The sequence below is a fragment of the Corvus cornix genome, chromosome Z, assembly GCF_000738735.6.
Source record: "Corvus cornix cornix isolate S_Up_H32 chromosome Z, ASM73873v5, whole genome shotgun sequence".
Lineage (NCBI taxonomy): Eukaryota > Metazoa > Chordata > Aves > Passeriformes > Corvidae > Corvus > Corvus cornix.
In genome coordinates, this window is record NC_046357.1 from 47884032 (window position 1) to 47910667 (window position 26636).

The following is a 26636-nucleotide window of genomic DNA, read 5'->3' on the forward strand; positions in this document are numbered from 1 at the left end:
ATCAGGAAAAGGTTCTTCACCCAGAGGGTGACTGGGCACTGAACAGGCTCCCCAGGGAAGTGGTCAGAGCACCAAGCCTGTCTGAGTTGAAGAAACATTTGGTCAATACTCTCAGGCACATGGTGTGACTCTTGGAGCGTCCTGTGCAGAGCCAGGAGGTAGACTTGATGATCCTGATGGGTCCCTTCCAACTCAGCATATTCTGTGATTTTATGATTCTCTGAAATAAATGTGGAAAATACAACACCTGAAGGAATTTTCATTCTTTAAAAAGTCCATCACAGGACACATAAAAACATGTTAAATGCTCTACTCTCAGCTGAACATTCTCACTCTGGTGTAACTCAATTAATTTTCACAAGAGTTGTTCACTAGAACTCAGTATTATCCACAAATCTTTTAAAGGGAATCCAGACATACCGTATTCCTTTCGTGTCTGGGGGGGAAACATCTGCTTCTGGAACCATTCAGTAAACTTTATTCTCCTCAAGCAGCATCTTTGCTTCTTAAACTTGACAATGCTTAATCAGGTTCTGTCTTTCTACATGGTCTCTTCTGCTGATGTGATTCCTACAGCAGCCCTATAGCAGTTTCTGTAGTCTCTGCTCTTCATTACTCAAGAGGCCCATGACAGCGAGTAAAACAAAGTCAAGATTTTTGTATTCATTATTGATTCCTGGTGACTCTTTGGAAAAACTCTTTCTGGCTTCCTGAACAAAGACTTCACTGAAGCAGGCACAGAAACTTCCACTTGGAAAAGCAGAAAACCTTGGAGCAGGCACATCTCCCTACAGCCCTTTCAGACTGTTGTGCTGGAAGGTGTAGTCTGTCATACTATGACTGGTAAGACACCCCATCCTGCAGAACAGCTGCCCCTCTCCTGAGTTCCCCATAACAAAGGAGGGAGGTTATCAGAAGTATTAAATCTCCCAAAGGTTAGCATTGTGTGTGGGTTTTTTTGATGGTCTATGTAGATCCAGGAATTTGATTTTGTTCAAGCTATGCAGGGAAATTGTACTTGTTCCTAGAGACAATGTTATATAGATAAATGCATACAGAAAGTTTTGTTTAACAAGAGCAAGTACAGAAAGAAATTACCATGGTAAAACTAGACCAAAAGAAAAAGCACCATGGGTCTAACTGTATATTTATTGGGGAGGATAAATAAGGGGTTTAATTGTTCCTGGTTTTCCTCATCTCATGTCCTCACATCATGCTCCTGTGTCACCACACAGATAACTCATACAAACCCAGCCACTGTGTGAAACCACAGCTTTTCACCAGTGCTTTCCATGCTACAGAGAAATCAGTGTTGCACCAGACTCAAGGCTGTTGTCTGTGCACTCCCTCAGCCCATTGCCTGTCGTTTCGTGGGCTTGATTAGCAGTGTCAGACCAGTGCCTCACCTGAGGCTATCACACCACCCAGACATAACACAGGGAGACAAGTCAGCTGGAGAGATGGGGAAGGCAGGAGCCACCTGTCACTCAGTGTAGAGCTGAACGTACATACTTTTGAATAAAGTACCTCTTTTCACAGAAATTTCTGTTTGACTACATGACATCGAATGTTGAGATTATCTTGAATGCTTTGAAATGACACACATAAGAGCAGTTTAAATCAATTACTGTGTGAGGCTTCAACTCAGAATAAACCTAGCGGAATCAGGTTGGCCTACCATGACAAGTTCCGAGCTTGCCCGCAAAGAATGGTCTTCAATTAGGAGCTTCTTGAGTCTGTTCACTGTGAGGGAAAAAAAGTATTTAACATCAAGTTTATTTCAGCTCATTAAAGCCAAACGAGTTCTTTCTAAGTATACACTTTTCTTCTACTCTTAGTTGGTAAAGCAAATATTACAGTAATTGCCCTAATATACCTTCAACATATTTTTATAAACATTCCTTTCAAGCTAACTGCACGACGTAATGTTTTACTTCAAATACTTTCCCCAGTCACTAAGAATATCTAAAGTGAAATCTGATAATTACGCGTGGAGGAATATCGCAGGGGGTCCGATGCTGGTCAGCACCGGTGTTCCACGACCTTCCTAGAGAGAGCGTCCTGCAAGGAACAGCTCTTTGAGAGGCGACGGCAGGCTTCCCTGGGCCGCAGGTGATGTCAGCAAGTGTAGCAACTTCTCTGCTACAAGTGATTCCAGCTCTTGTGGTTCAGCTCTTTGTGAAATCACCCAAGGCAAACTTGGGATAGAGAGACAGGAGCCTCATATAGCAGTTCCACAGGGGTAGCTTTTATTGTCCAGCAGCCTCTGTGAAGGGGAGGCCAGGGACAACAACTCCCTCTGAGGGGCACAAACAGGGGGCTTTTTTGGGAAAGGCAGGGGGTGGGGTAGAAACCAAGTGGCCAACTGGGTACAGGCTATTACCATATAGAAACAAGGCATGCTGGGGGTGGTTCAGTTTCTCACCATGACCCGAGGAAGGTTGCTTATCTCTGGGGTGAGTTTTTTTGCCCTCAGACCTCTCTCCTCCAAGGGAGTGCAGAGGGCTCTTGTGCCAAAGGCTCACAGCCCTCCACAGATGAAAACAGGGATTAGATTAGGAAGGTATTTCAAAAAGGATCTACTATAAAGCAGAATAGTAAAAGAGTTCATAATATTGTTATGTAAGACAAAATATTATGATGAAATTTAGACCAAAGGGAAAACCACCATGGGTGTTTTATTTGAGTCAGAATTCCTGAGTGTCAACTCTGTTCAATAACACGCGCAGCTGCATGAGGGTTTTCACATGTTCTAAATGTCGCATTTGTTCAATGCAGCATTCTGTATTCAGGGCTGCTCTTCATATTGCAGCAGTGGCCAAAAGTAGTAGTCAGACTCAGTGCCCTACTGTGAGCACCACTGAGCTGACACATAGGAAGCCATGGTCCCTGCCCTGGGGATCTTTCAACTGACTTGAGAAAGGACATAACAATTGGAAAAAAACAAGAGCAGCGAGGAGGAAAGATAACAGAACCAAGATCCTGTACTTGATAGGATGAGAATCTGAACAACAAACCACTTCTCAATAGGTTTAGTGTTCTCTTCATCTTATAAGGAAGGTAAATAAATAAAGTCAGTTTTTCCCAAGACTTATTCAATTATATACTACTTATTTCAATCTTCTTAAATTAGTTTAATTAGTTAAGCCTGGACAAAAAAATGCTCAGAAGCCAAGAAATGTTCACCAGTCCAGACTATCACTTCAGGCAAACTGGCATATCTCTACTGTTATATGTAAGTTGGTTTGTTTCAGGGTTGGAATTATGTCTATTTTCACAGAATCATAGAATGGTTTAGATTGGAGGGGACCTTCAAAGATCATCTAGTTCCAACCACCCTGATATGGGCAGGGACACCTTCACTAAACCAGGTTGCTCCAAGCCGATCCAATCTGGCCTTGAACCCTTCCAGCGATGGGGCATCCACAGCTTCTCTGGGCAACCTCTTTCCATGTCTTACCACCAGCATTGTAAAAAAAATTCTTGCCTGTATCTAACCTAAATCTACCTGCTTTAAGTTTAAAAATGTTCCTTCTTGTTCTGTCACTACAGGCTTCAGTAAAAAGTCTCCTTCCATCTTTATTATAAGACACCTCTATAAACTAAGAGGCTGCTAGATGGTCTCCTTGAAGCCTTCTGTTCTCTAGGCTGAACAACCTCAGCACTCTCAGCCTGTCTTCATAAGCAGGTCCTCCAGCCCTCTGATCATTTTTGTGGCCTGCTGCAACAGGTCCATATCTTTCTTGTGCTGAGGACCCCAGAGCTGGACAGAGTACTCCAGGTGGGGTCTCAGGAGAACAGAGTGGAGGAGCACCTTCTCTCCAGCAAAGGAAACTGCACCATTCAGAAAACTTCCTGAGGGTGCATTCAATCCTACTGTCTGTGTCATTAGTAAAGATACTGAGCACCAAATATGGACCCTTGAGGGACGCTTGTTACTGATCACCATTTGGACACTGAGATGTTGAGGGCAGCTCTTTGGATTTTGCCCTTGGTGAAGCCATGTTGGCTGCCTCTAATGAACTCCCTGTCATCCACATGCGCTGACAGATCATTCAGGAGGATGCACTAGGTATGTTTACGTAATCCACACAGAAAACCTTTTGCAGGGTTTACATACAAAACTTTCTGAACATAGCTGTCTGATAAGCAAAATAGAGCCAATAGGTGTTAATAATATCAAATATTTGCTTGCCAATACCACGCTGGGAACCAAGACTGACTTGTAAATGTGAGATATTTATTTTAGAAACATCCTGCCTCCTGATCAGGTATTTCCATTTTGACATCAGATACAGCAAAGCACTGCTGTACATATCCAGGAGGGATAGATGCCTAAACAATACCCTTTTTCTGTAGGAGCTTGGCTAATATAACTCACAAGTTGGAACCTGCCTCTCTTATCAGAAGACCTTTTTCAAGTTTCCATGTCCTGCTAGAAGCAGATCTCACTTTGGAGAAGTTGTGCCATTCAACTGTTTCTATTCTACCCTCATTTCTTTTTGAATGCAAACTGCAAACTCTATTTCTAATGTCCTTGATACCTCTAAACATTCTAATGCAAAAGCGCAGGGGGGTTGCTTGTTTTTTACTGTGTACATATTCCCCAGTGAAAACAAAGTAGCAGACATTAAAATCATAGTCATAGGAATACAGGAGTTCCTCTGCCAGTTCTTCATTTACCATCATCAGTGCCCCACTTTTTATGAATTCACATTTGCATTATGAAGGGCAATACTGACTGCTGTTTTTACTGAGCCTTGTCAGTATAACACCAAATTTTTTTCTAATGTCAATTTTGAAAATTCACCTTGGGATTTGAAACAGGGGCTTTCTCTGGCTTTTCCATCAGACATTGAAGTTCCACATATAAAATTACCTGTCTCTGTGATGGCCACACAAATTCAGGGATGGTTATAAAGGCAAGGATGCTATGAAGAAAACTACCACATCCAGGTATTTAGGAGAGTTTTTGATGAGATGCATAGTAAAATCATGTTCCAAAATTTCTGCTGTCGTGCTCTGCTCTTACGTTGGGCAGTGTTCCTCTTTGTGAATGATTTACAGGGACTTATATCCTGCTGAAGATGGAAAGAAAATTACAGATTTGGAAAGCTATCCATTTCTCTCCCTTTATACATAACGTTCATAATCAGTCTCAACCGGGTGAATATCTTGATTCAAAACTAATTGTTCTCTCAAGCCATCCTTACTAGATGGGTTTTCTTGCTTTTGTGCAAAATATGCAGAAGGGAAGACTCATTTTGGAACACCACCACAACAAAGATGTGCCTGTGTATAGAACTGTTCGGCCAGTTTGTGATTTTCACAGTAACCTCTCCTCAGTAGTCACAGATTTCAATAAAATTAGGTGTTTGTGTCTGAGATGGTGGGCAGTCCTTTAGCACGTGCTCAGCTTGTGGAGACAGTAAAGGACTGAACTCCCTAAGCAATAAAGCAATCTTTACACATACACTGTACTAATCTAATTTGAATTTTATTGACCTTGCTAAATGAAGTATAGTACCTATCACAGGTGTTAATGCACAGATAATGGGCTCTTTACTTTGAATGTGTTGGATTTCTGTTCCTTTGTATGTGTCATCAGACTACTTGCATACCATTGCAATGAATACTACATAGACAATAGTTAAGGAAACTTTCATTACAGATGCTGATGTATAAGACAAGAAAAAGCTTTGGTGGATTTTCAAATCTCTGATTGAATTTGCAGTAATGGCATATTTATCTATTTATCTCACAATTTTAGAAATCTCGCTTTTATAGAAATCTTGGAAGACAGAAAACAAATAGGAAAGTTAGAAAAAATATACAGAGATGAAACACACTATAAATTCAAGAAGTGAAAGACTTTTTGTTTAATATTCACTATGCTCTTTTAAAACTTACATTCAAGAAAGAAACCATATAACTGCATCCTGCGAAACCACCCATGTTCAGCTTTAGCAACACATCAACACTCTAGCCTTAAAAAATACTGCTATTAAAACCTCATTGAAAACCTCTGATTTAACAAAAAATCCACTGATATCAGAAGGCCTTGTCTTCAGCCCTCATCACACAAGAAAAGAGCAACATCTGTCTTAGGTCCTGTAGCTGCTTTTCCTGATCAAGTTGTCAGATCCTGAAGAGATAGACAAGTATGATTAATCTGCTTTATCTGGTGCAGGTATTTGCAATTCAGCAGTTCCATCTAAAGTGTATAAAACAAAGCAACCACAAACTAGTATTGTAATGCAGATAGATGAACCTAAAATATAATGTAAAGGACAGGTGGCATTTTTGCTGTTAATTTTGAATCGAGGCATTACCTGCTAATAAAATTCTAATAATATTCTTTTTTCAACAAGTTGATTATTTCATTGAAACAACAAAAATCTATTTGTTTCTCTATAAATTCAGAGCAGGAAAAAAAGTCTGAAAGTTTACTTTTACATTACTTATGGTAGTGGAAAGTTGCCTGGTTAGAGACTTCAAAATCAGACATATGTGGTGGCCGGTGAACATACATTACAAGGGACAGAGAGTTTTCAGTAAGACAAGTCCCTAGTACCCCGAGAACCACTTTATGTTAGGGTGACCAGAAAGGCTTCTCCCTGGATGCATTGTTCTGTTATGTGAATCTATCCCAGTTTGGATTCCCCGGTTGGCTGTCAGCCTCTCACCCTTGTCACTCCCCCAGAGCTTCCCCATTGGTCCCTGTTCCCCAGTCCCTCCTTTTCCCCGGCCCCGGATAAAACTCTGAGTTTTGGGCTCATGTTTTGTTTTCCTCTGCACCCTTCGGCAGCGCAGCAGCAATAAATGCTCCTGCCGGAACGCGCACAAATGCCCTTCTCGACTCTTTGCTGCCGACTGTAGCACTGAACCCACCCGTGCGTCTGCGGGGGCACGCGGGACCCCACGGAGCCAGGCAGGGACGGTATTAACAGAGGGTTTGGGGTTTTGGCTTCTTTGTTTGTGTTTAACTCTGACATTTTTCTGTTCTTCATTTTAGCTACTGAAGCTGACAGTGAGGATTCAGGGGTAGTTCATGAATGTGGCCAACCTCCTGCTTCCCCAAAATAAACAAGAAGAGACCAATCTGTATACCATACACAATAAATGAGCTGGAGAAGAGCTGAGACCAGGCAGCACTGTTTTAATTTCTGAATGTTAGTTAATGAGGGTAGAGGGACAATCACTGGGCAGTCACAACAGCTAGAAAGGGATTAGTCCCCTGCCTTACTTTCTGATCAATGTTCGGGCTACCAGGCTCACAGCTCTGCCTCCCAAGCACTACAAAGCCCGGGTTCCTAAAAGGTTTTCCAGTGAAAGCAACAAATTATTGACTTCGAATTTGTTCCTCTGCTGAAGTTACCTGGCTCCCAGACTATGGTCTCTGAGCCATGTGCATTCTGCAGCATTTTCATGTTCATGACAGTAGTCAGAAAGATGTTTGTATCTCAGTTTACTGTGAAGGAAATCTGGTTCTGAATGTTACAGAGGAGGTGAGTGATGTGGAGTCTGAAGACTGAGTGAGAGAGGATGTGAAGACAGCCTAGGTTGCTGATGCACTTGGCTGCCTTAGAACATGATCCAGCAGTGGAAGGGAAGGGTAGGTGCCGGCAGGAGTCTGTGGTGGTGCCTGGTGCCTCCGCGTTGTCTCCTGGGTCCTTTAAGGCACCTTCTGTGGAGGTAGGGGACAAAGTTATTTGTAATCACTTCTTGTCACACAGGCTTCACATCTGACATTCTGAATGTCCTTGATGATTTATACACGATTTCAATGTTGTTTAACTCATGACAGCTGAAACTGAACATAACTTTGTTTGTGAAGGGCTCCTGTAGACAGCTTTACATGTGTGTATTGGAAGTGCACTGTGGCATAGCCAAGGTGTGGAGAGATTTGCCCAGGACAAAACACCAGTTAGAATAATAATTAGTCAAATCTGTCCATACTATGATTGTCAATGATAATCTTTAATTAAAAATGAATCCTACATTCCTCTACTGTTTTGCCTGGATGAATTGGTTTTGTATCAAGTGGATCAGTTATTAATGTTTGAATTATTGGGGTGGGACTTTTGTATAATTAAAAAAGATACATTAAACTGTTGTTATGGTTTGAAAAACAAAACAAAAAACAAACAAAGGAAAAAAACCCGCATGCAAATGCCCTTCTTGACTCTTTGCTACCGACTATATTACTGAACCCACCCGTGCATCTCTGGATGCACACAGGACCCCACAGAGCTGGACAGGGACAGTATTAGACATACAAAGGGTAGCTAAATTTAACTAGAAGACTAACTTTTGTAAAAATAATAACTGTCTGCTCCAAAGACTACTGATGTCAGAAAAAGTTTATAACCCTTGTCTCTAATTAAGTTGGTTTGTTAAAAAATCTCATTACAGACCTGAATCTGAAAATGCTCAGTGTTCTTAGTTTCTAGTAATGTTCACAAGCTGTAAAGAATACCTTTACATCTTAATTCCAATTATTAAGGGGAATTCATTATAATTAGGAATCTTTTAATGCAATGGATTTACAACCAACTTCCTAAATAAAGATACCTGGACCTTCTGTAAAATATGCTTCAGAAAAATCCACAGTGTTCTGGTGTGCAACAAAATTCCACAATTTTTAATATTTGAATGCAAAAAATGGCAATTTATAAAAGTGTTATAAGTAAGATCTACAAAATAAGATAAATTTGAATAATCTATCTACGACTCAGTGTTCATGCAAACAGAAGAATCAGAGTAAGTTCTTTGTCCATTCAAGCATAAATCAGATGAGCACACTGACTTTTTCCCAGCTAGAAAGAGCTGAAACCAACCACTACTTTTCAAGATTTGTCTTGTAGTGACTCCTCAACAAACAACCCTTTAATACCAAATGAAAAAATATCAATTTATAAATATATTTAACACATACTAAGTTTGTATAGTTTCGTTTAGGATTTTATAAAATTATTTCTATTTCTTGTTTTTTGTGTGTGACTCTGGCTAAGCATACCAGTTTATGACTAAACAAAGCCACAAATTATCCAACCCATAACTACAGAACTGATATTTTTAAAATAATATTAAAAGTAACAAATAAAGCCATTGATGTAAACTGACATTTAAAATTGTTTCCCCTTTTCTACACTATCATACTTTTTTCATACACATATCAAATAGTAAGATTAAAGAACCTTAAAATGTCTGTCTTAGAACACGTACTAAGACATGCCAAATTCAAATAGCTTTGGTTATATTTGAGGTATTTTTGTTGGTGAACAGGTTAATATTTTTCAAGATTCACAACTGAATTAGCAGTTTAGCAGTAGTGTACACATTAGGGTAACTCCAAATGCTACTCATGCCATTGAAGACATTTTCTGTTTGTAACATCCGAATGAGGACTGCAACAACCTTACAAGTAAATTTAAATATAAGTTACCCGCTGATACGAGGTTTTGAGACATTACTGCAATTACTTACAGGCATCTGCTTTAATTAGCGTAATTTTTTAGTGAAGGGAGATTTTATTTCTCAGTTGATATAGACTGTATTTATTTCTGTAGGTGGCAGAAATCAAAATCCCCAGTGCAACAAATACCCAGGAATACCAGCTGTTCCAGACAAAAAAGAAAGGTAGGCAAAAACTCAAGTGACTAAATTAACTGTGATCAGTATCAGAAATGGACTTTACAAAGAAGCTGTATCAACCTCATGAGAAAGTTTAATATCAGAGTGCTCGACAGTTTTTAGGGCAGTTTTAAAGCAGTCACAGTACCTGACTTGCTTATGTGTCTTTTTTCAGTATTGCAGAAATCTTTGCCTCCACACCTCAGGTCACAAAGCTTTTTGATGGTCTATTCAGACCCATCATGTAAAAACCTGGTGTAATCAGGCAACCTGTGGAGAGAGGACAATAGTTAAATGGACATAGGCACCTAATGCTAAGTGAAGGACACCACTCTCTAGGGATGCTAATAGTGCTTTCCAGGCATTATGAACCCTAAATTAATTAACAAATGACACTTGTGCTATGGGAAAAATGGCAAACAGTGTGAATGGATGATAGATAGGTGAGAATACCAGTCTCAAATATGCTTTCTCCGGTTTCATGAAAAGTAGTAACTTAATCAGGCATAAGAAAAAATGGCTGGAATCCCACTGTGTGGAAACATTGTCTAATATCACACATTGGGCAACAACCTGCTGTTTGTACCATTAGTAATATTTAGAGGAAGATTAAAAAGACAGAAATCTCATTCCTTCAGTGTTGCATTTTCCCTATCTTTAACCTTTCCGCGTTACTCAGCCTTAGTCATTGATTGTTCCAGGCAAACCCTTAAATGGACAATAATATTTTCAAAGCCACAATGAGAAAGATCATAGGGGATGAACAGCCTGCAAATACAATGAATAAGAGAGCCCAAACCAAACCACCTCTGCAGCAGACTGCCCAAACTAGCACATACAACCCACTTGTGGAAAGACACCGGTTACTGTTCTCCTTGGGGACCCAGTCCTGCAGATGCTCCCCACCACCCTGGTGCTGGCTAGCAATGGTAACAAGCACCTACTTGGCTATTGGGTACGTTCTCAAGTGAGAAGACTTTGCTGTCTTTGGAGCACACCTGCCTTGTGCTCCTCAGTACTCTCCAGACTGACCATTTTAATGGTTAGAGCAGGACGAGCAAGCCTACCATGGTGAGCACCTGGTGCCAGTCAGAGCCAATGACCCCCCTGTCCACGGGGGGACCTTTGACATGTAGGGTGGCACCACTGATTTCAGGGTGGTGAAAGTACTTCAAAGATGAGCACTACAACTAATCCTATAGCAGCATAAATCAGCATCCACCACCATCCATCACAGCCGCAATGTGGGACCACATTTTTCTGGTTTTCAATTATTAGGTGTGCACCATTTAAGGTAGTATGCAATTAAAATAAACTACAGCACAACAAATGACAGGAGAAGTGTGTCAAGAACATCAAAATCCAGTGGCAAATATTCACCTGGCCAGTAACTTGTGGGCTGTTAACCTGACGTGGGGAAGCTAGCAGCGGTCCAAGGTTGCCTTGAATCTATCTGAGTAGGGTGAAAACCTCCTGCCCAGGCCGATCATCATTGACAGGATTCACTTAAATATCCTCACCACCCAACTTTTGGTGAAGAAGAACTTTTGTGTATTCTCCTCAGTTCCTTTGCAAGGATTCATAAGCAAACAGCCCTTGGAAAAATACACCCAAAAGAAGTTTTGGCTGAAATCCACGGACCTTAATTCATTTGCCTTGCTGGGTGATTGTACTTATCAAAACACAGCCTTGATGAACTCTTGTAAAAGCAGGAAGGAAGGGAGAGGCTTTCGGGCTGCAGCCTGCTCCTCTTCCCCGGCATGGTTTTGGGGAGACACTGCCTGAACTAGGTTTATTTGTTCTGGTGACAGGGCTAAGCCTCTCCCATGTGAAATTTCACTTTTCAATGAAAACTTACTCCGGGAGGACCATCGCCAATATATTTCTCGTGTGACTCATATGCACAAACCCCAAAAGTCAATAGTCAAGAGTTTACTTGATGGAAGTTTTCTCCTAATTAAGAGGTCATTAAGGGGATCCGACTGTTACTCAGCGCTGAGACGAAGGTCACCAGCAGCTGCTCTAGCGCGGGAGATGTGCCGGCCAGCACATTTTCCAGAAACATGTTTCCTCTCTCGCCAGCGGCCCCTTCCCCCTCCCCGCCACCCCGTTTCTAGTCTCTCCAGCGCTGATGAGCTAATAGCATTTTTCCTTTGCATACTTTGGCGCTGCCCCACGGCATACTCTGGCAGCCTACGTGTGTCTGAGCGCGCCCGCCCGCCGCAGGCTCGGCACGGCTCGGCGCGGCTCGGGGCGCGGGGGGAGACAGGGAGGCAAGGCAGGCAAGGAGGCAGGGAAGGAGGCAGGGAGGGAGGATGGGGAGCCCCCGCCGCCGCGCCGGCCCGAGCCGCCCCGTTCCCCCCGAGCCGCCCCCGCGCGGGGCGGGCGGGGGGCGGCCGTGGGGGGAACTGTCAGGGCCGCACGTTTCCAGCCGCATTACGTGAACAAATGGCGGGGGTGCAGCCAGCCCAGCCAGCGGGGCTTGTGTAACTTTGCGAGCGTGCCAGCAAGTTTAAAGTCCCTGGTCTCTCCTCCTCCTCCTCCTTCCCTCGCTCCAGACACCAGCGCGGGCCGGAGGACGATGAGAGGCTGATTGTTTGCTCCGGCTCCCATTCGCATCCCCTCGCCTATAAATACCGGGGAGAAGAAAAGCCGCTCTCGCCGCCTCCCCCGGGCCGGGTTTCCTTTCCGACGGCCCGACCTGCCCGATGGCACCTCCCGGGTGCCGCCAGCGCCTGAGACCCCGCTGCCCGCCTGAGCCTTCCAGAGGCGCAGCCCGCACCCCCCGGCCTCCCCGCACCGCCCCCCCTCCCCCCGCTCCATTCCGAGCAGGAAAGGCACCCCTCGCTCTCCGCTCGCCCCCCCCTCCCCTCCCCAGTTTTGCCCGTATCTCGCTACCCGCCGGCGCCCACGAAAGAGGAGAAGATGCGTTTCGCGCCGCCGGGGCTCCTGCTCGCCCAGCTTCACGCGTGCATCTACTGGAGCTGCCTCTGGCCCGCCGGCTGCCAGCAGCAGCTGCCGCGCCGGGATCCCCCGCCGCCCCCCGCCGCCTGGAGGCAGCGGATCCAGTGGGAGAACAACGGGCAGGTGTACAGCCTGCTCAGCCTGGGCTCCCAGTACCAGCCCCCGCGGCGCAGGCAGGCGGCGGAGGCGGCGGGCAGCCCCATCCTGCTGCTGAGGAACAACGGCACGGTGCTGCCGCGGAGAGCCGCCGCCCGCGCCGCCGCCGCGCAGCCCCAGCCCCAGCCCCAGCCCGCCGCCGGCAGCCGGGGCGGCTCCGGCGCTCGGCGCTGGTTCCAGGCCGGCTACCAGGCTTCCTCCGGGGGTCGCGCCGCCGCCGCGCAGCGGAGCCCAGCGGCCGCCACCGCCGCGGCCCGGAGCGCCTCCTCGGGGGCGCCGAGACCCAGCGCCCCCGCCAGCCCCGCCGGAGGCACCGGCACCGACGGCAACGGCAGCAGCACCGGGGTCGGCAGCCTGCCGCCCCTGGGCAGCTTCAGGCCCGGCCGGGAAGATGTCATGGTAGGAGACGACCCCTACAACCCTTACAAGTACACGGACGATAACCCCTACTACAACTACTACGACACCTACGAGAGGCCCCGCCAGGGCAGCAGGTACAGACCCGGCTATGGCACCGGCTACTTCCAGTACGGTAAGAGCCCTCCTTTCCGCCCGTCCCGTCCCTCCCCTGCCGGCGGCCCCAGCCCCGCCGCACGACCCGCTCGCTCCGCGCACGCCGGTCCCGGCGGGGTGAGCTGCGGGGGTCGCCTGCCCTGCTGGCCCTCGCTCGGGGCAAAACCTGACCGGGCAAGCGTTCGCCCGGCTCTTGGACGGCAGGCAGCCCTCTCCCCGCCTCTGGGAGAGGGGCGAGCTGCCGATAAGCCCACCGAGAGGTCCGGGCGTCGTGCTTGCGATGGGGTGTTTGGGACAAGCCTGAGCAAAGGGGGATGCGAGGTTAACGGAGGGCAGAGGCAAAACGACGGCCCCTAACGACTGGGATGGTGGCCAAATATTTGCAAACGTGTCCTGCGTTGATCTTGCTGTTATGTGGTTGGTTTGATGAACTGCAGGTCTCCCTGACTTAGTCCCAGATCCCTATTACATCCAGGCGTCCACATATGTCCAGAGGATGTCCATGTATAACTTGAGATGTGCTGCCGAGGAGAACTGCTTGGCAAGGTAGGCATCGTCCCAAGCTTTTGCCCGTTCTCTGCGGGTTGCTGTGCTCCTGTTTCCACCTGTGAACACGGTGAAGAGTGGGGAAGGGTGAGGCTGGAGGGTGCAAGGAAACACAGCCCACTGTAACCTTCTTCCAAGTTTGTGGCGGATGGTGGAGTGTGCACATCAGAAAGCAATACTGCCATGTTAGAGAGACAAGCTACAGATCTCCTGAAGAACCTACATGTTGTGAAAAATTGTATTACATGTTTCTATTGCCAGGCTCACTTGAACATTTCTGAATTTTATGAAATGGAGGCACCTAGAAAACCACTTCAATCTGTTGATTTTCATCTCCCCCCTCTACTCTCACAAGACCATATGCTACTTCATAAAAAAAACCCAAAAAACAACCAAACAACAAAACCCCTATTCTTAACCACCACAATTTACTATTAAGATTATAATAAGATAATTGTTTCTGGGCCTATGCCTTGTAATGTCTCCTAAAACTAAAATCTCTCTGAAAAGTGTTTCAGAGTCTCTTAAGGGGTTGAAATAACAGCTTTGTTATGAAGTTAGGTCTTGTCCAGTTGGCAAGGAGGGATTTTTCCTGTTTTGCTTGGAAAGAAATCAACATGGCTGTTTTTAACCATTTTAACTTGTTTGATACCTTATCATGCAAAACAGATTTATTTATTTACCAGCGTCATTAATTTATGTCAGACTGTTTCCAGGGTCATGCTTGCTCTTCACTTGCAGAAAAAAGAAAACATGACATAAGAAGCAGTATTTTTTATGCTAGCTTCACAATGAAGACTCATTGAAGGGTTCTTGCTGGCTATTAGTTGATTAAAATATTCCAGTACTTAAAAGACTGTAGATAATAGCTATGTAGAATAAGAAAATGCACCCTGATTCATATACATATTAATTTTTTTTTTTACAACAGTATGAAACATCTGTTCTGTGATCGTGCATACACAGGGAGTCATTTTGGTTAAGAGCAACAAATGAAATTGTGCTTTTTGGTACCAGAGTAATTTTACAGCTAAGCACTGATCTTCTTCATAGACAGAGTCATTCAGTGGTCAACCTTCCGTTTGTAAAATTAAAACCAGATCTGAGTCTTTTTCAGGTCTTGGTCTGACACGAGACATTTCCACACCATATGGAATTCCTGTTGTGAATCTCCAATGCATAAGGAGATTGGGGCCCAAAATGACCTCTGCCGTGTTACTTCTGAGACGATATAAAGTGTTTTTCAAAGTATTTCTTGCACATACTTACGGCTTTTTTCTTTGTTTTCCTTGTTTTGCATCATTGCAGTTCAGCTTATCGAGCAGATGTTAGAGACTATGACAATCGGGTGCTCCTGAGATTCCCCCAAAGAGTGAAAAATCAAGGCACGTCGGATTTTCTGCCCAGCAGACCCCGTTATTCATGGGAGTGGCACAGCTGTCACCAGTGAGTGAAGTGCTCATCTTCTAATTATTCTTTTCACTAACAAATTGTCACTTAAAAGGGGACGCTTTCTAAAACTGAAGTGAAGCAGAGAGAAACCATGGGGAAACTTCAGCCTTTTACTGTCTGATTAGTTGTATGTAGTGGTAATTACTCTTTCTACAGACACATGAAACCAAGATGGATACACAACTTATCCATATGTATGAAACTCTTACAACATATAAATTAAATATAAATACAAGTCTGAAATGAGATTTGACAGTAGCACTTCCTCCTTTTATTTTACATATAGTCCCCTTACATTTAAGTGTAATCAGTAAATAAAAGTCCCAACCATGTTAAAATAAACATGTTTATATATAGGGTGTGGCCATATGTGGCCATACTTACACATAAAATGAACCGTAAAATGTTCATTTATTAGCATGTTCCCTATAATAACACATCATTTTTAACAGTGACCCATAATTCTTGAGCTGAATTTCATGAATTAATTCTTCACAAGGGATGGTCTGATCAATATGGAAAAGGAGAGTTACTGAGTTGACTGATCCCATTATCAATGATGTTCTTACCATATGATGATATTTTGACATAGGAGCATTGCTCTAGAAATAGTATAATTGCTAGAAACACAGCAAGGGAAATGTAGTAGAACTTTTTCAGCATTTTGGGAGCAGGTAACACTGCAAACTTGTACCTTTTCAGAAAACTCATATGCAAGAGTTTGCAGGTTTTTTTCCAATTTTTGCTACTTCTCAGCAGGAGCAGTTGTAAAATACCAGAACTAATTACCCAGAATACTTACTTCCACTTACTTAAAATATGGCTCTGCTGCTACAGGTACATAAACGATAACTTAATATTATTCTTTTTAAAAATGGTATGCAATGTGGGCTTGATCTGAAGGCCTCTGAGCCAATGGAATATTTCTCTCTGGGTTCAGAGGCTTGAGGCACTGAATGAAAAATCAATATGATTAGAACAAATTCTTTCAAAAAAGATTCATATTTTCAGTTTATAAATCTTGCAAGGATCAAAAAGCTAAAACTAAATCAAACCTAAAAAAACCCCTCCACAAGTGCTTTAGTTAACCTCCATCCCGAAAAAAATCTTCACCAAAACAAAAATCCCCCAACCCTCATGCTTACAAAGTTGATAAATGGATGAAATGGGTAGAGAGCAGTTGAAATCTTCCATTTGTAGAAAAACAGTTTCTTACTCTGCCACAACAGCCCAGCTATCACTGTCCAGATGCAAAGTGTCTCTGATGTTGATTCAGTTCTTGGACAGAAAATGCATTGCCTACAAAAAAATGCATCTCTCGTGATCATTTCCATAACAGTGAAACAAACTCATTTGGAAATGAACTTCAACTGCCAATTACTTTGGCTAGCCATCAGACCTCAGTGTTAGTCATCATCATCCGTGGCCCAGTTTTAGTGTTCTGGATGTGCCTGCTTGTGAGGCTCCTGTGCTGCTTTGTTTTACCAATACATTTGAATTGTGTTTAATTAGACGTTTTTTCACACACCTCCTGAGCTGAAAGCATTCAAAAGTAACAGCAGCCAAATGCTGCAAAGACAGCATGTAGAAAAGACAAGTTTGGTTTCCCACACATTTGGAAAAAGCGAAATTACAAGAATATGAGGTGTTAAGCTGCACAGTAAGAGCTAGAACTCACTTCTTTGTGTGAAACTTTGTGTGAAACTTTGTGAACTTTGTGTGAAAGCAAGAAAAATGCATCACTTTGCCCAAATCAAAACCATACACACTTTTGAAATAGAGACAGCATTAAGTACAGACTGCAAAAATAATTGACATTGAATGAAATCTGCATTGCCAGTACACAGAAGCTGAATTCTTTATGCAGATTTTGTCTTCACCAATGTTATGAATGTGTTACATTGTCTGAAGGCCATGGAAATGTGAAACCAAATTGTTGGGGTTTTGCTAGCAAGTAGCAAACTTCCATGGAATTTATGGTATGTAAGGTAAGCATTCCTAGCAAAACCCTGGCTAAAGGCACTTATAAGATGTTCAATTCAAATATGAACTACTTAATACTTGCTATTGTTATTGGAAAAGAGCTGAAACAGGAAATTTTGGAAAAAGAGTGCTGCTATGGAATCTTTCCCATGACAAATTAAAATCTATTATTTATTTATAGAAGATGACATGTAGTACTTGAAAATTGGAGTAATGAAAATAATTGAGTGGTCAGTAGTAGGAAAGTATACTAACACACAGGTTTTGGGTAATAAATAAAATTTGGCCAGATTTACCAGGATGTAGATCAAATAAGAATATTTTAAAATGTTGGTAAGATCTGATCCATCTCTAATAATGCATCTATGGTTTAACAGACATTATCACAGCATGGACGAATTCAGCCACTATGACTTGTTGGATGCGAGCTCACATAGAAAAGTTGCTGAAGGACACAAAGCAAGTTTCTGCCTTGAAGATACTTCCTGTGATTATGGATATTACAGGCGGTATGCATGCACAGCACACACGCAGGTAGGAACTGCTTTGGAGAAAACCACGTGTCTTTCACCCCCCCAGTTTGTATTTGGATAACTTTACTGCCAATCATAGGATGCCCTAAGTTAGCTGATGCCCTAACTAGCTTCTGGAATTCCCCATTCTGGAGACCAGGATACTAACCTGGAGACAGCTAATTCACCCACCTGCTGTTAACTGTGGGTTTCTTATCAAAGTGCAGTGACACTCAGTAGCATAGTACCACTGGTAACTGAACTGTATTAAAACACACCACAAGTTCTTGTGGCTGTAGGACTGGTCAAGCTTGCTAAGGGGCACTCAAGACAGCTTGTAAAGAAGCTGTTCCCAATGTTCATCAGCCCCAGACTGCTCACTGACGTCCTTGGCTGGCCCCAGAGTTCATAGCTGGTATTTCTTCCCTTGCTTGGAGTCTGAAGCTGTAAGGCGCTGGATTCCTTCAATACCTGCAGCTGCTGGCTGGCAGTCCGGCATAGAAAACTCAGAGCACTGTTCTGTGCCTGTACACCAGGAGGCTGTTAAAGGGAATGGCAGCTGTGTGGACATTGTGATGGGCCATGTGCAAACGTAAAGCCAGGTGCCAGGGCTTATGAGGGGAACATGCAAAATGGAACACACCATTATGATAGATAAATCCATGGAAGACTCCTACCTTGAATATTGCATCACCACCTCTCAGAACTGCTAAAGAAAAGCTTAAAAAATCCAAACCAGCCAACCCCAGCAGAACAAGGATGATCAACAGTGTAGTATGGCTAAGAGCTTTCATAGACTATTCCATTTGGAAAACTAGAAATAAGACCAAAACTTAAGTGATTGTGGATTGAAAGAGGAAATTGTTGATATTTACTGACAATTGTTGCTGTTTCTGACAATGTAAGAACTTAACACCTGTCAGGCAACAGCTTTAAAACTGAGAGGAGTGCTCTTTGGACACGTGAATGAAGATTTAAATTCCTTGCCATTGGATGTTGCAGAGATCAAAAATCTCCATGAGCTTAAGAAAAATTTAGACAAAGTAATAGAGGTTACTAGACACAAAAATATGATGGTACCCCATGCCTTAAATACAGTTAACTGCCTGGTGGAAGGAATTTGCCTGACATTACACATCCCATACCTTATGTTCTTTTCTCGTCAAGCATCTGCTGCTGACCACTATCAGAGACATGACACTGAGCTTTGATGGATCTGTGGTTTAACTCAATGTGGCCATACTTACACATAAACTTTATCCCTTATACTGCAGCTTTTAATCTAGAAGGTAGTTATTCTATAACAGAGAAATGACAGCTATGTTTCACTGGCTGACGTGTCCACATTTGAATTTTAACTATAATGAATGATCTGCAATATATAAAGGCTTTGAAGAGGTTTTATAAATACCTTTTCTACTTCTGTAGACTATGACATCTAACTAAGCAACATACATATTTTACAGCTGGAGTATTTGTGTCACTAGAATCATGGCTGTGTCAGCATTTCCACTGGAAGCCCATAATTCAGGGGTTTGTAATTGGACTGTAAAACTTTTCTCCAGCCTCAGACTTGGCACATACATGTGAGAGTCTGAGCTGATCACCGGCTGGGTCAAGAGGGAATTCCTGCAGGACTTGGGTTTTCTGTATTCTGTGTGTTGCCAGAACAGATCAGCTCTGCCTAGAGCAATCTCTATTGGCCACAGCTAATGACACTAGATTTGAACCACCAATACGTTCGTATGTAGGGATTCTTACTAATGTTCCTAACACAAAGAATTTTTCAGAAAGATGCATCTAGAATAAAGGCTACATTTTCAGTTCCCTCAGATTCTTGTGTCATTATTTGTCTGAAGAGACACCATTTCCATGCAAGGGTCAGTGTGAAAATGGCCGTTGGCCCTACTGTTCAAAGATGGCACTTGGGCACAGTGCATCCACAGCAAAAAGTTGCATCATTTCAAAGGGTAGAGAGAGGTTCCAATGTGGTGATCAAGTCTGTCCGTACTCAAGGACCTCAGAAGCTATTCACTCAACATTTACAGATACTTACTTCCAGTCTTTGGTCAATTTTTATTTTATTCTGATCTTATGTAAAGAGGAAATAGTAACATCAACAGTTTTTTCATAAAAGGACTACTGTAACAAGTGATTATAAGAAAATACAGGTATCTCACAGATGAACAACTGTCAATATTATAGGCATTTCTTATCCAGTAGTAATAAACAGCAGTCTATAAAATACATTAGACTTAAGTGTTCTAGTTTAGACACACAAGTAAAATGCCAACTAAAAATAGGACTAATTTTCTAGGTTAATTTTCTAAGTGAACTGTGATGGTTAAGTGAACTTCAGTCCGAGCTCCCTAATGTATAGAATGTCACTGTTTCTAAAGATTAATTTTTTTTACACCCATTTTAACGTCATTCTTAAGGGTCTGAGCCCTGGCTGCTACGACACTTACAATGCTGACATAGATTGCCAGTGGATTGATATTACTGATGTACAACCCGGAAATTATATTCTGAAGGTAAGTGTACTGGGAATGGGGATGTTTGGGGGTTTTTTTTTTGCTTTTAAAGAAGAAAATAATTTGCCCTGTTGTATGTAAGTTACCAACTGAAACCTGGCAGTAGACAGCACTGTGCTTTCTCCCCTCCAGGTGAGTGTGAACCCCAGCTACCTGGTGCCTGAATCCGATTACTCCAACAACATTGTGCGCTGCGATATCCGCTACACGGGCCACCATGCCTATGCCTCTGGCTGTACAATTTCACCGTAAGTGCCTCCATGGCTTTCTGTGTCACTGTGCCCCACTGTTAGTATTTTGTTTTTTGGGTTTCAGGAATTTTAAAAATTGTGGGAATTTTGCTCTTGCACTTGTGCCGTTGGAATATGTAACACTTTCAAAACTGCTGCTCCTGTCTGGTCTGCTAGATAACAATCTCTGGCTCAGACACCTTCTTTGTTCTTGCACTGAGACCTTTCTAGGATCGTTCAATACCCTTTTATAGCATCCACACAGAACTGACCAGCTGCAGTGCTCTTAAGACATTCTGCAAAATCCCACACATGTATGTTACTCTGCTGCAGTTCTTTCACACTGAAACAGTTCTTTCACACACACTCCATTTACAGTTTAGTTCTTTTAAAGTTTAAACAATGCCAAAATTATGCCTTTTTTACATTTTTCATCCAAAAAGGCAAATTCATTTAATAAATATTGTCACGGTAGACCTACTGTACCTTAGTATCTGTGAAACACACAGAAAGCAGTCTCCTGTAACACAGAGGTAAGCAGTTCTCAGAATACTGTGTTAGTCACATAAAATATTTATCAAGGGACTTCATTTGGATTGCATAAGGAATGAGTATTAACATTGTATAGAGGTTCATATGAAATAAATTCCAGAGCAGTAAATGAAAAGTAAAACAGATGACCAGTATAGTCTTCTGTAACAGCGTCAGTGAAACAAATACACTGAACTAATGTGACTTGCTTAATTAGCCTTTAAAATATTCATTCCTTACTTTGCATTAGGAAATCAGTAGTTAAATGAGGCAAACTTATGTTTCATGCTTTTAACTTCTAGCCTCCCCATCTTGCCTATGAAAATGTTACTGAGTACACGGAATAATAGAAAAGGTTGGAAAAGACCTTTTGGATCATGAGGTCCAGCCATCAACCTCGGATCACCACCATGCTCACCATTAAACCATGGTCTCAAGTGCCTTATTCATGCAGCTTCTGAACACTTCCAGGGATAGTGACCCCACCACTTCCCTGGGTATTCTGCTCTAATGCTTTACAACCCTTTATGTGAAAAAGATTCCCCTGACCTCCCATCTAAATCACTCTGACACAACTTGAGGCCATTTCCTCCCGTCCTGTCTCACTGGTTACGTGGGAGAAGACACTGACCCACACCTCACCACCACCTCCTCTCAGGGAGTTGTAGGGAGTGATGAGATCTCCCCTCAACCTCCTCTTCTCCAGGAAAACACCCTATATTTATATATATATGTACATCATACTTCACAGCTGTCTCACGCACACATACCCACGCAGGGCTAGGAAACAAAAGGTGTGTTGTCGTTTGCTGACCTGTGCATTCAAGCTGACAAGTGGTTATTTAGCAGTTGCTCTTTCTGTGCATGCTTGCTTGTCTGCATAAAATTATTTCTCTTCTTCCAACAGATACTGAAAAGATGCAAGATATGGATGAGATGGTGCCAAATGTTTTGAACTGAAGTATCATTATACAAACTTCACTAGGTTGCAAACACTATAGAAGCAAAACTGCAGAACATACACAGATACATCCACACACCTTATGTGACTTTGAAACACTTCAGCTGCTTCTCAACCAAAACTTAACTGGATTTTAAGAATTTAAATTGGCATTACTTGTATTGCTATTGAAATGTGTGAAACTGGTGCTTCGTGCAGAGATATTTTAAATTTTGAAAATCTAACTATTTCATAAACACATGGGACCATTTCTTAGCTCCTTCAAATCTGGAGTTTACGTAATAATAGACTTCAGTGGGAATATTATTGGTGAATGAGTTGAACGTATTTTAAAAGGTAGAAAAAAATGTATGCAAAATGAATTAAATAAAATGCAAGAGAAAGTACTAATGTCAGCTATGTCAGAAAATACAATAATGAAAAACAGATTAAGAGTAACGATACAGTACCATTAAAAATTCTTGCTAGGACACATTGATATGAAAGAGAGAAGTATGTTCAGTTTTCAAGGAATATTAACATATAGCAGAGAAATACATATATATTATATATATCAGTTATACCCCTGCAAGAAAAGTTATGTTTACATTTTTAATACTTTAGAAATTTTTCCATTTTCTTAAGTGAAAAACAGATGGGGTTTTGAAATACACCTTTCATCTGTGAAAATTAATTAAAAAGCGTACCCACCTTTATATGTTCAAGAAATTTTTCAAGGTGGGGCTTTAAAAAGACTTCTGCAAACTTAATGTGGATAAAAAAATACCTGTCAAGAAATGGGCTCTTAGAGATGATGAAGAGTCCCTGATGTGGTCATCTGTGAAAAACATCCAACTTGAACAGGTTAACCATCAAAATAATACAGGCAATTAACTCAGGTGGCACCACAAACAGAAGTAGGTCGGAATCTCTTACAAAGTATTTTTAGCGTGAAGAAAACCTACTACCTGCTTCCCCCTTAAGTACTGTAGTTGACTTTAAAATGTGTATCTCAGTATTCAAGATAACAAAGTTGGAAATATACTATATAGAAAGGAAGAACAAAATTCAGTGTATTTAACATCCTACTTTAGGCTGTTCAGGAACTAAATGCAACATTGTTAAGGCAAAAAACTTCCAGCCCAAATTAATGTTTTTGCTGAACTGCTTAACTGGTGCTGGGTATACTACTCCTCCTCCCATCCCCAAATTATTTTGCTTTTGCAGTGCACCCTGCTGTAAGCTACAGTAGCTGTGATTTTTGTTTTAAACTGTGAAATGACATATCACAAGGGGATCTGGCGTCTTTTTTCAGATTTCTGATCATGTAAAATGAAGAATCTACTTTTGGAACAATGGGACCTAGAAATACTGATTGGTATTTGATAAGTTTGATCAGCAGTTCAAAACACTTAATGAAACATTGGAAGCTCAATATATTAAAAGAGAAAAAAAAAGTGCTATTCAATGTAGTTAGAAATGAAGAATTTGAGGAGTATGGAGAAGATTTTTTATCACTATTGGGAATACTTAAAGTAGTATTTGGAAATATTTTATGCATTAGAACCCTATGGATTTAATTTGGAAGTTTGATGAATTACCATAATATCCTTCAAGGATCAGCTGTTCTTTAGTACATTTATTTATTTCCACCTTAATCATAACTTGGTTACAAATTTGCACGTAAAATGAACCTGAGAACCAGCAACCTGGTGATTACTACCCACCAGTGGAAGAGGGTGCAGAATAATATAATTTATACCTGCAGGTCCCTTTTTGTTTGCTGTGAGATCCATTTCAGCAATCAATAACCAGTACGGGCAATGAACAGAAGCAAAATTTGGAAACTCAATTTATTAGAAAACCATTTGTTACATATGTCTGCAAAAATGAGGGCCTGTTTAAAGTCTAGGCTTCTGAAATCTCAGCCCAAGGAGTTTTAAGTTTAAGAGGCTTTAAGGGATTGAACGCAGCAAGTGCATTCACCTTTCGATAGACTTGAGTCAAAATTGGGGTCAAAGTCCTGAGAGCAGCTTGGGCAATGCACACAAAAGCTACTGAATGGAAGCTCGGCTGTGGGCACGGGCTGCTTCCTGGGAAGAGGTGGTGTGCTCGTACCTCATTGTGCCTGATGCTGAATGTGGGATATGACAGCAGTAACTGGAGACGGAGCAGCCGCAAGAAGGGGGGCACCCCTCGCTCATGACACACTCACATGCTCACATGTCTGTGCCCAAACTACTTGCAGAACTCCACTGCAGTCAGCAAGGAGCCAGAGGGCCTTGAGCATCTGTGTAGGTGGAACAAGTGGGAATGGCCTCGTCTGGAAAGGTGTTGAACGCTGTAACTTTGAATATTGGGGATATTGGAGCTACGAAAATGTAGCTTTTTTTTTCCGTAGCAAAATATTGTATTTGTTTTGAAATGTGTGTTAAGCAACATGACATTGATGTACAATAGCACAAAAATTGCCTAAGACATGAACAGAAAAACAAGGGATTTTAGGATTAAAAAAAATGAAGGAATGTGACTATAACCCTGTCTAACTATAGTAAATCACAACGCAGTAGAAGAGTTTGTTATATAGCATGTGCAGAAGTAGTTCTAAATAGGGGAGCACCAACCAGTATTTTCAGTTTCTTGGCTCTGCAGATTTGACACCTTACTTTTTGCATACTGGAATATATTTTTGGGATTATGTGCATTTTTGTTCAAAAACATTTTTAAAATCTGTTTTCGTAAAAGCTTTTATTTTTACAGCAAATTATATTTGCATTCAATTTTACCAGACATTAGGCTTATTTATTCCCATTATCTTTGAAAGGCATATTGACATTGGTCTCAGTGGGAGCAAAACCAGATTTAAATTTTGTGAAATTTCAACTATAAATTTGATGTCTTGCAGTCTCAAATTTGTTCTGAAAAGTAAGATTGTAAAAATGTGTGTGAAACAACGACCTCCCACATTTCAAATCTTTACATAAGAATTGCACATAAGGAACATAATGTATGTCAGGCTCATTAGAGGGTTTGTTATGTTTTTTTTAATCCTGAAATACATTTGATATTTGTGTATTTCTAAAGTGTAACAAAAATGACAGACTGGTCACCAATGGAACCAAAATATTGTGTAGATGTTTTTGTGTTAGTAGAAGTCTACTAATTTTTTCTCTGCTCCAGAATGAGTGTACATATCAAATGTACCTTCCTGTTATCATTCATGCATTGTTTGCAGTGTGCTCATTCAAAACCAGCAGGGTGGTTTTCATAACTGAGACATTGAAGGGTGGTTTATCCTGTGTCTCATATTTATGCCAAAAAGGCATTTTCATTTTCTCCAAATCCTAAAAGGTGCTGAAAGATTTTAACTTGAACTAAAACCAAAGAGTATGTAATTGGGAGGTTTTATTATGCAACTAAATGCTACAGATACAGTGAAATGCCACTTGTTTTTGCAACTTTCTTGAAGATTTTTCATTATTTCCTTCACTTTTCTTCAAAGAGTCTTAATTTCAGTAACTTTGCATCTTTATCTGAAGAGCTCTAATTTATAATATTCAGGCACTAGCTTTGTATTCTTCATTGCACTTTCATATTCTTGTGTTACATGCCCGTATTATGGTTGCAAGTTTATGTGAAAATGACTTGAATAAAATGTTTCAAGCGTTCTACTTGTTGAAGTATTACTGCACAGGCCAGATCCATCTCCCAGTGAGAAGGCTTTAGTTAAGGTGGTTATGTCTATATGAAAATGAGGAAGATTCTGTCATTCTGACGTGGTCTCAGAAAAAATGTCACAACAAGGTAGAAACAAGAAAGATAAAATTTCACAGCATGATCAATTATCCCTCATACCACACAAAGGATTAACATGAAAAGGCTTAACAGGATGAGGCATTTGGTTTATCTGGACACATGATCTCCTTACCTTATCTGCCTTGGTAAAAACAGGAACTTAAAAAGCACTTTCAGAATTTCTGCTCCAAAAGCTATGCTTTCATGGAAAGAACATTTGAGCAGTACATAGTAGAAAAGTCTATGTACTCTAGAAATTTGACTAACAGATTAAACATGCAATTACTCCAAACAATTTTTTATTCTGTTATTTACATTCTCTGAGTACAAGCCAGCGTCCTGCTGCCTCTTCAATCTGTATGCTAAATTGATGAAACAGTCTGAGTTGTGAAGCATGTCTTGTCCCTTCACTGAGGGACTAGTACAGAAGAGCACGGTTAAAAAGTTTGGAGACTTGTTCTACTAAGAAGCTGTCAAACACTTAAATATCAACTAATGGCACTTTTGGTTTCACGTAAGTGGAGAAAAAAGTAATGCAATATATTTTAAAATTAGTAAAATAAACACAGAATTATTTCAGATATAACCCAATTTGTGTAATGTTTCTCTATTTAACAAAGTATTTCCTATCCTACTACTTATTAGAGCTAAGAGCTTCAACTGAGAACTTCTCCAAATGCTATTCCTTGAGCACAGAACCTGGTGTGGATCAGAATCTGTGCAAATAGAAAAATGCAGTAAAAATTGCATATGATAATTGCAGAAAGTATATTCAAATCTATTGAAAATAAAGCATCTCCCAGTTCCCAAGTACCCTCTATCCCCATACTGCTATCTCATTTTC

At 41.6% G+C, this 26636-nt stretch overlaps 1 protein-coding gene and 1 long non-coding RNA gene across 4 annotated transcripts; one reads left to right on the plus strand and one right to left on the minus strand.

Moving 5' to 3' along the window:
• Positions 1–1677: 1677 nt before the first annotated feature.
• LOC109144857 lies at positions 1678–13590 on the minus strand. 2 transcript variants are annotated; one of them, XR_005603787.1, is made up of 5 exons: positions 12535–12647; positions 9785–9906; positions 7379–7687; positions 4880–5081; positions 1678–1743 (listed from the first exon to the last, which is right to left on the minus strand). It is a non-coding gene; the product is annotated as an uncharacterized LOC109144857 (long non-coding RNA). The 2 variants fall into 2 exon arrangements; XR_002045847.1 differs by lacking the exons at positions 1678–1743; positions 4880–5081; positions 12535–12647 and adding an exon at positions 13524–13590 and having other exon boundaries at positions 7452–7687.
• LOX (lysyl oxidase) lies at positions 12145–25665 on the plus strand. 2 transcript variants are annotated; one of them, XM_039566610.1, is made up of 7 exons: positions 12467–13288; positions 13707–13815; positions 15124–15261; positions 17628–17784; positions 20201–20296; positions 20429–20544; positions 21965–25665. In XM_039566610.1, the coding sequence occupies exons 1-7, from the start codon at positions 12562–12564 to the stop codon at positions 21969–21971; spliced, it is 1350 nt and encodes a 449-aa protein (XP_039422544.1). In that variant the 5' UTR covers positions 12467–12561; the 3' UTR covers positions 21972–25665. The 2 variants fall into 2 exon arrangements, with proteins under 2 accessions (XP_039422543.1, XP_039422544.1); XM_039566609.1 differs by lacking the exon at positions 21965–25665 and having other exon boundaries at positions 12145–13288; positions 20429–20548.
• Positions 25666–26636: the final 971 nt, after the last annotated feature.

Coding starts and splice junctions, on each gene's coding strand:
- LOX (XM_039566610.1), top strand. CDS start 12,562: ATGCGTTTCGCGCCGCCGGGGCTCCTGCTCGCCCAGCTTCACGCGTGC. Junction 13,289..13,706: donor CACCGGCTACTTCCAGTACG/GTAAGAGCCCTC, acceptor GATGAACTGCAG/GTCTCCCTGACTTAGTCCCA. Junction 15,262..17,627: donor GAGTGGCACAGCTGTCACCA/GTGAGTGAAGTG, acceptor ATGGTTTAACAG/ACATTATCACAGCATGGACG.